A 9306-nucleotide genomic window follows, 5' to 3' on the forward strand; every position below is an offset into this window, starting at 1 on the left:
GGATAGTTGATCAAGAGAGGGTTGGATTTCGGGGTTCCTAGAGAAAAACAAGTATGTCTGAGGAAAAGGAGAAATTATCTTGGAACCCAAACTCAAATTACATTATTTTAAGGCAAGGGTTTTAAGTTTAACTGATGGAAGTGCTTTAGGAATATTCCTTCCATTTATGATTTAAGAAACGCCTAAAACATAAATATTCATAGGAAACTGAAAGGACAAAATGGAATGAACTAGTTGTTTACTATAGCTAGTTTCTGTGGTATCATGGAGAGGGAAAGCCATGAAACAATGAGAATGTAGAAAATTTGGGTAGCCTTGTTCTTTGTAGAACTATATATAATAATATATAGAGTAGAATTTTTAAAGCATAAATTATATGGTTCAATATATTTCAAATATTTCACTATATTTTAAAACCTGATAAAAATGAACAATTTCTTTAAAGATATATGTAAATATAAATTGAGAAGAAAGCATAAGGAAAGATAGATACTCCATTCTTAGTAGTGTTTTCCTATGGTGGAGGAGAAGGAAGGTAGGATTGGGGAGGAGAGACTTCAACTCTTAATGTTATGTTAAGGGATTTTTTTTTTCCTTAAGGACGTATTGCTATATTGCTTGTGTGATTAATAATAGGTTGTTGAAATGTATTTTAAGAAAACATTATGATACGAATTCATACATTTTTAGTAGGAAGTCTACTTCATGGTTAACATGTTTTTTCTCCATTTTTACCCACGTTTTCTAGGAGTCGGTGCTGCAGTGATTGATAATTACCTTTATGTGGTGGGTGGTCACTCAGGCTCTTCCTATCTGAATACTGTGCAGAAATACGACCCTATCTCAGATACGTGGCTGGACTCAGCTGGCATGATATACTGTCGCTGCAACTTCGGATTGACTGCACTGTGACCCGTTTGGGCCGTGGAAGCTGTGGTGATGGACCCTGTGCTGCATGGAAGGATGCCCAGTTTTCTGAAGCCCAAAAGCTGCATTGCTTTCTTTTTAACTTGAAATGGCATGAAGACTCCAAGTTTTGTTGGGTACTTTGAACTAAAAGTAGTTTTGGTTGCTCTTGATTACACAGTGAATCAATAATCAAAAAAAAAAAAAAAAAGGAAAGATCTTGCCCATTGAATCGTGCACTTTTTTTCCTAATGCTGAGATAGAGTAGTTTTATGTTCCTCAGTGTACATGTGGAGAAAATCTTGCTGCTTTTTTTTTTTTTTTTTTTTTTTGATTTTAGCTCTCTCCCTCCTCCTTGATATGCACTAGAATTTACTGGGATGAGAGACGCTTAGATGCTGGAGTGTATTGAATGACTGAACAGAGTGCTGATACTGTCTGTTGGACATAAATTCATATGCTTCACATTTTCAACAAATAAAGGGCTGCTTTTTTTCCGGTACTTTTAAGGGTTGTAAATTACATGCTATGGTGAGTCACCCGGATATTTTTCCTGCTAAATGGCTTTAGAGCTGGGGATGTAATAAGTTTGCAAGACAAATGCTTTTACTATCATGATATTTGGGGGCCTATTTTAAGAGGAAGTCACATATTTACTGTTTATGCCTTTTTTATATGGGCAGGTTAATGCGGGCTGAATTTAATCCCATCTATGGGGTGCTATGCTAAGCATGGATAGAAAGAGTTAAGCATATCAGTTTCAGCTTTTTTTTGTTAATTTAGTACAGCAGGCTTCCTAGTGTTGATGTAAATACTTGACAAATGTTTAGTACCACCCTTAGTGCATATTAATTTTTCGTATATCCTTATAATAATTTTAATTTTTTAAGACCTTTGCTTTTTCAAAGTGTTCAGATATAAAAATGGTGCTAACTGTAGGATCCATAACAAGGCTATAACAATGTTCTTTGAGATGTTCAGTATGAGATATGCATGACATGTTTTGATAGTATTTTTCATTTTTACTGGCTTGGTTCATTTGTGCTTATTAAAAATGTTAGTGATTATACTAATGTTAACATCCAAAAATCCTCTAAATGGCCTGTGTTACGCTGTTCATGGTTCCTGAGTAGTGATTTAAAGAAAGATACATTTTTGATCTTCTTTCTTCTTGTGCTAGATATTATATATCCTTCTTAAAAACAGGAATATATGCATTAAATATAAAGCACTAGGCAGTTGTGCATTACTTTATACATTTCTTAGGTAACTGAATATTTTAAAGTTATTGAGGAAAACTGGAACTCAATGTTTACTTGAGTAATGATTCTAAATTTGGTTCTACTTTGACTAAAGAAATGATCTTTTAAAGCAAAATTGTTTGCTGTAGTTAAGTGACAGCTTATTTAAAAGAAATTGATAACTCATTTTGTTTTAGCATGTTTTCGTAAAGTCTGTTAGTCTTGAACACATTACTTTGCATTTTATTAAGTTGTTGATAGTACTTATATTTTTGGTACTGTAGTCACTTTGTTTTCTTTTCCTTGATTTTTTTTTTTACCTGCCCACTGTCTCTCTATAGGGTCTGCAAAACCAGTGTATATTTGTTTCCTACGAAAAAAATGCATACTGCATTCTTAAGTGCCATGAAGTTCTAAACTGTTGTTAAGAAGCCATTTGTAATTATAAAGCATAGGTTCATTTGTTAGCATATATGTTATTTCTTGAAAACTATTTACAGCTGGGCAATCTGCAGCTGTCCTTGTTCTTCCATAAACTGCCAGTTGTAGATTTAAATATATACTACAAATCTATGTAAAATCATCTTTAATCATAAAAGTAGTATCATGCTTTATGAATATTTGCACAGATTATAAAACCTTGCAAGTGATTTTTAGTCTCTTCTAATTAAGAACTCAACAGGAGTTGAGTTCTCAACTCAACAGGAGCTACTCATAAAATTGACAGGCTGAGTATTTTCTATGTTGCTTGTTTGACTAGCATAATGATATATAGCAATAACTTTTTAATTGATTTGAATAAATCTATTGAATAGAAACAAGGTGCACTATTGTGATTGGCCTAGACTTTATTTAAAGAAAAGAAATTTAAAATAGATTCCATCACATACTTAATTTTAAACCCCCAACTCAATTTTCTGTTTATATCAACCAAATTGTTAAATAAATCGTATTACAGTTTTTTTGTTTCTTGTTTTTTTTGGTGAGGAAGATTGGCCCTGAGCTCACATCTATTGCCAGTCTTCCTCTTTTTGCTTGAGGGAGATTGTCGCTGAGCTAACATCTGTGCTAATCCTCCTCTATTTTGTATATGGGATGCTGCCACAGCATGGCTTGATGAGCAGTGCATAGGTCTGTGCCCGGGATCCAAACTGGTGGATCCTGGGCCGCCGAAGCAGAGCACATAAACTTAACCACTACACCACAGGGCTGGCCCCCTTGTATTACACTTTTTAATCCCCTCCCCACAGAAGATAAGGGAAGTTGAAAGACTATAGAAATTCATTTTAATTATAAACAGATCTATACATTTTGTTTTAACAATGTTTTACTCATGTATCATCCCCACTGTCAAATTAGTATAAAATATATAATCACTTGGTAAATTAGACAAAGGCGTATATTGATCATTGCTTTGGAAAAATCGAAATTTCATCTTGGTGAAGACTAAATGTGAAACATCTTGGACAGTAATAGGAGCCATAACCAGAGAACACATTGTGAAAACTGGTGAAAGGAAGAGAAAAAACCCCCACATGTGGAAATACTTATTTTAGGTTTGCTAAACCGACTGTACTGTTCGTAACCAGAGGTGTTGTGACCTGACAACTGACAGCTTTACAATAGAGCCTTCTCATACAGGTTTGTGAGAAGTTTCATCAGGAGTACTTAGCTCACAAATTGTGAATTTAAAGCCACATGTTCCTTATGTTAGAAAGGATCAAAATGTTTGATTATAAATTCCCAGGGTTAAAGATATTAGAAATAATTTTATATACTCAGGCAAGGAGGAGGAAGCTAATTAAGATTGCCCAGAAATGTTTTAGAAAAACGTGACAGTGGGAAATAGAAATTAATCAAATCAGTTGGAAGATAATTGCCTCCTCTAATTATGTTATGAAAACTTAATCTGTTAGGAATGTTTGGCTATTTAATGTTTGTTGAATGTAGTAATAGAACTGAAGTGATTTTTAATTTAGCCCAAAAGATATTGATAAGTTCCGTATGTTCTAGCTAATATGGTTTTAAATATGAAGGAATATTGAATTACAGGAAGTGGCATCGAGTGTTAGGAAAATGGCGTTATGTTTTATTTTTTTATTTTATTTTTTTAATTTTTTTTTATTTTGTTTATTTATTGTTCCCCCAAAGCCCCAGTAGACAGTTGTAGGTCATAGCTGCACATCCTCCTAGTTGCTGTATGTGGGACTCGGCCTCAGCATGGCCAGAGAAGCAGTGTGTCGGTGCATGCCCGGGATCTGAACCCGGGCCGCCAGTAGCGGAGCGCGCACACCCAACCGCTAAGCCATGGGGCCGGCCCAAGGCGTTATGTTTTAAAACATTATTTTGATAGCTTGACAAACGGGGAGAATCTACCATATGTACAAGATATTGTGCTCTGCTGTGGGGGCTAGAAATATAAAGCTACAGTCCTTTCACTCGGGGTAAAAGATAGTGAGGGAGACCTGTATCCAGACAACTGTTATGGTGAAGCGTGAATCTAATTCCTTATCTCCAACATCATAAGACGTGATTAGAGACCCAGTTCTACATTTTTGTCCTTTAGTGTCCAATTAGCTTTTATTGACATGAAAAAGAATTATAAAAAACCTAATATTTATAGAACTCCAAATTTCCTGGAATTGGTTAATATATTTTCTAGAAGAAAAACAACATTATAGAAACTTTAAAACGATTATTTACTATATTATCAAGGCTCTGGGTAATGATGAAGGAAATATTTGTACATATAATGCTGTGTTTATTTTCAGTTTTGGTGTTGGATTTCTGGTATTGTCACCTAAGTGCTCATTTTCAGGAAAATCAGATTCTACAATAAATATACTGCTTAAAGTTCAATAAACTTGTGATAACCTCTATAACCTCTGTAGTCTGAAAGTTAAGAAATTATAAGATGTCACATGTCAAGTTAACATCCAGTTCTACTACTTAACCTTTTTTTCCTTTGTAAACAGCACTTTATGATTTAATTAGATATGATTATTCTGTGGCTGGATATATATTGGATTTTCACTTACAGTATATTGATTCAGTGTTGATACACATTTGAAAAGACTGAGGAATACAGTAAGTTTTAAACACTAGGTTTACAGGTTTTCTTGCTGGTGTGAATATGGAGTCAAATAAAAATCCAGTTTACATCTCTGCAGAGAGAAGAATTGTTATCCATATGTCTTTTGTATTACACATATTTAACGAGATAATTTATTGTTAATTTTGTCAAGTTATCATGTGTAAGTCCCATTTATTTTAAAACACTAAGCAAAAAGTTCCAAGTTTGCCTTAAAATACAAGTGAAATTAAAGAACTGAATGATAATGCCTATATTTTTGCCTTATGAATTGTGCTGTATCATAAACCAGAGATGGTTTTGATTTTAACAGGATTCTGAAGTTGTGTAGATGTAGAGTACTAATATTTGTACTCTCTTGCAAAGAATGTGATCTAGTTGTGGATTATGTTAATGTTTAAGTGTTTTTGTATATGTATTTTACCTCTGAATATGTATCTTTTAAGCATCAGGGTTTTATTTTATTTTTTGTTTACATAGTAAAGTGGCATTTAACTTGTTGAAGGTTGTATTCTTTTGTCTTTTATTTTAAAAGTTCTTTGTGTGTAATATTGTGGTAATGCTCCATAATGACTATGGTTAAATTTCATTTAATGTGAAATGTGTAAAATAAATTTGAAAAACTTGACTTTTTGTGCGCCAGTTGTTGTGAACTCACCCAAGCTACCTGTGTCGTGCTCGACTCTTAGGCTCTTCATGGTAGATAGCTGGTGGCCACGAAAGTTGAGGTGGTTGTGGGAGGGACACTCCTTTACATCCTCCTTACCAGGTTATCATGTGGCTAAATTCTGCCACACGTTCAGACACTTACTAAAGGAACAGTCATTAGAAAAGCAGGCACAAAAGAGTTCAGTAAGTTCAGTGCAGACCCAGCTTTCTGTTCTTTTTGATTCTCTAATCAGCCTCCTGAGAGGGGTTTACTTGAGGCAGACAAGGCAACTTTCCAGAAGGTTCTGCTACTAATATGGCCAGCATCAGGTAAGCAGCAGTCCTTCTAAAGAAAGAGCTGTACACGAGGGATTGAGCCCCAGGTGCTGTCAGTAAGGAAGTTGTAAACTACAGGCCTGGGTGGATTCAGATATCCTGTCCATACAAGGATGGAAATGTCTCTTATTTTTACACAATTCACATATCTTGAAACGTTTCAATTTCACCAGTAAGAGCAACTTTATTGATATCATGTTAGTCTGTGAGCCACTATTCCCCATTAAGTGTCCTTGACATTTAATATTCTAATTAGCAAAACCTTGAATGTTGATCAAATTATGGATAACAGAAGTATTTGGGACTGTCTTGAGTACAGGTTTCCTAGTTAGAATGCCGGCTAACCATCCCTCAGCTGCATTCTTAATGAGGGCTAGTAGAAACTTAACAGATACGTGCTGAAGTGTTTCAAGTATTGTGTTTAAAATATGCACTTGAGTACATATTAATATAATTAGGATTTCTTGACTGAGTGGTTGCTTTTGAGGTTCTGCTTTTTAATTCTAAGGCATGCACAGATAGCTTTCACGCTACCAAGAAGTAAAATCTGTCCACAGACACTTGAGAGCTGGGTATGTGTGACACATGGTGGAAGGTGGAAGGGAGTAACAAGCCATAATCTACACTCCGCTGGAGGAATGAGAAACACCTCTGTTTTTTTTTTTCAGGGAGGGAGAATAGAAGAAAGAGTGCAGCTCTGGCAGAACCCTAGCTGTGCCTTTTGTGTTCTTTCACAAAATTACTAGATGGTTCTCTTGTTTGGGGCCAGTGCATCACTGGGAGTGGAAGCTTCAACTCTAATGTGGAAGATGGTGCAATGAGTGGATTGTAGGGGTCGGCAATAGACTTGTAGGGGCATACATACAAAGAGCTGTTCCCCGGAGAGCCCAAACTTGTAAGGCTAAGAGGAAAATCAGTTCTGTGAGAAGATGGTATTACAGCAGCTCAAGTGGGTTTTGATATGTCTTCTGGGCTTTTTTTTTTTTTTTCTTTTTAATAGGGAATCTGCATGTACCCATCACCCAGCTTCAGTTTTGCTAATCCTGCTTCATCTATTCACTTCACATTTTTTTCTTTTTTTGCTGAAATATTTTAAAGAGAATCCCAAACATGCAATATAATATGACTGGTAAATAGTTGAGGCTATATCTCTAAGTGATAAGGACACTTAAAAATTTCATTCTATAAGCCACACTGATATAATCACACTTAAAAATTTACTACTTTTATAATGTTTAGTACACAGTCTATATTCAAATTTCCCTGATTGTCTCAAAATTTTTTTGTTAGTTGGTTAAGATCTAAGTAAGGTTGATATGTTGCGTTTGACTGTTACGTCTCTAAGTCCCTTTCAGTCTCTACCAGTCACTGCCCTTCTCCCCTTATTCGTGCCATTTAGTGGCTAACAAATGAGATCCTTTGTCTGGTAGGTTGTCCCACGTTCTAGATTTGGCTGATTGCTTTTTTGTGGTATTGTTTAACTTCCTGTCCTATTCAAATTTTCTATTAACTGGTAGCTGTAGAGTCTTGATTAGATTCAGGTCTTTTTTTTTGGCAAGCATAGTTGCTCCTGTGTATACTTCCTCCTCTATCGCATCTGAGGAATATTATGTCTGGTTATCCCACCTTTAGTAATGCTAACATGAATCACGGTTTGGGTTCAGGTGTTGTCAACCTGATCCCTTCATCATCAAGTTCCCCATCAAACTCTCACCTGAGGGTTTTAGCAGCCATTGATGATACTGCTGGATCCATTATTATATGGAGTTGCAAAACAGTGATATTCTAACTCTGCCATCCTTCTGCATTTATTAGCTGGAACTCTATATCCTCATCACTTAGTTGCTTACCCTGAGATAAGGCCTGTACAGGAAAGGCTGGGGAAAATGTTTGATTCATTCCTTTCTCAACCTTTAAAGTAATGAATTGGTGCCCTAGAAACCTCCACAGGTGATCGAGTATCATGAACTCATAATTTTTTATATATTTGTTTCAATCAATACTCCCATCTTAGGCCTGCAGTTACCTGCATTAAGTTCCATTGAAAGCCTCCTTTTAAAAAATTTCATAAAAAAATTATTTTGATATAATTTAAAATATCAGAGAAGTAATAATAATACTGAGAACTCTTGTATGCCTTTACCAAATTTCACCAATTTTTAACATTTCACCATGTTTGTCTTATCCTTTCATTTTTTCTGAGCCATTTGAAAGGAGGTTGCGTACATTCTGTCCTCGTCTCCCTTAATACTTAAGCGCTTATGTTCCAAGAATAAGGATACTCATTCTCTTATGTAACCACAGTTCAGGTGTCAAATTCAAGCTTCATTGTGTTTTGGCTTTTCCTTTACATTTTCTTTCTCAGATCTAGAATCAGCCGTTCCTCCAAGGGACCCTGGCACCTCTTGCTGGGAAATGGTATTTAGAGATCCCGATGTTTGCTAGTGGTGCTTTCTGCTACTGCGTTGTCGTTGCTTGTAGGCTATTCAATAGGCAGAGTGGTGGGAATGCCTCCTTTTTTATTTTAAAAAAGAAAAGGGGCTTTTACTTAAATTCTTGGATTTTAATGTTTTTTTCTTAGCCTGAAGATCTTGGTTTCTATCAACAATAACATAATTACCTATTTGAATTATCTTCAAAATAACAATTTGATTTATCTTTCAAAATAACAATACTGGTATAAATAGTAAGACCAATGAATGTAGTTAACAGTCCTTTGTGATTCTCTTTTGTCCTTAGAATATATTTCACAAGGATAAACAATAAAAACTCCGGTTTTAGAGTCAAATGAAGAATATGTTTATTTGGTTAAAGCATAATTGATTAAGGTACAGTTGGGTTATTTTAATTCAGGTTTTAATTTTTAAGGATGTACTTTTTGATTTTATTTTTTAATTATATAAAATATTTACTTGACCCTAAAGTTGAAACTATATGAGAAGATGCATTCACAGAAGTTTTGTCTGTGTTTCCATCTCTTCCACTCTGTTCATTTTTATTCCTCTATAGGTAATCGTTTTTATTAGATGTTGGTTCCATTGTTTCATTTTGAGAATTCTCCATTTTCTTACAAAAAAGATAGTA

At 34.9% G+C, this 9306-nt stretch overlaps 1 protein-coding gene across 1 annotated transcript in view; it reads left to right on the top strand.

Annotated features, from left to right (window-relative positions):
• KLHL28 (kelch like family member 28) overlaps positions 1–5866 on the top strand; it is a 34169-nt gene extending 28303 nt beyond the window's left edge. The window contains exon 5 of the mRNA XM_004436368.3: positions 749–5866. Within this exon, the coding sequence (XP_004436425.1) occupies positions 749–912 (164 nt within the window). The 3' untranslated portion in view covers positions 913–5866. The remainder of the gene's footprint in view (positions 1–748) is intronic.
• Positions 5867–9306: the final 3440 nt, after the last annotated feature.

Source organism: Ceratotherium simum, chromosome 3 (genome assembly GCF_057802395.1).
Source record: "Ceratotherium simum simum isolate JZ-2026a chromosome 3, ASM5780239v1, whole genome shotgun sequence".
In the NCBI taxonomy this organism is placed as follows: domain Eukaryota; kingdom Metazoa; phylum Chordata; class Mammalia; order Perissodactyla; family Rhinocerotidae; genus Ceratotherium; species Ceratotherium simum.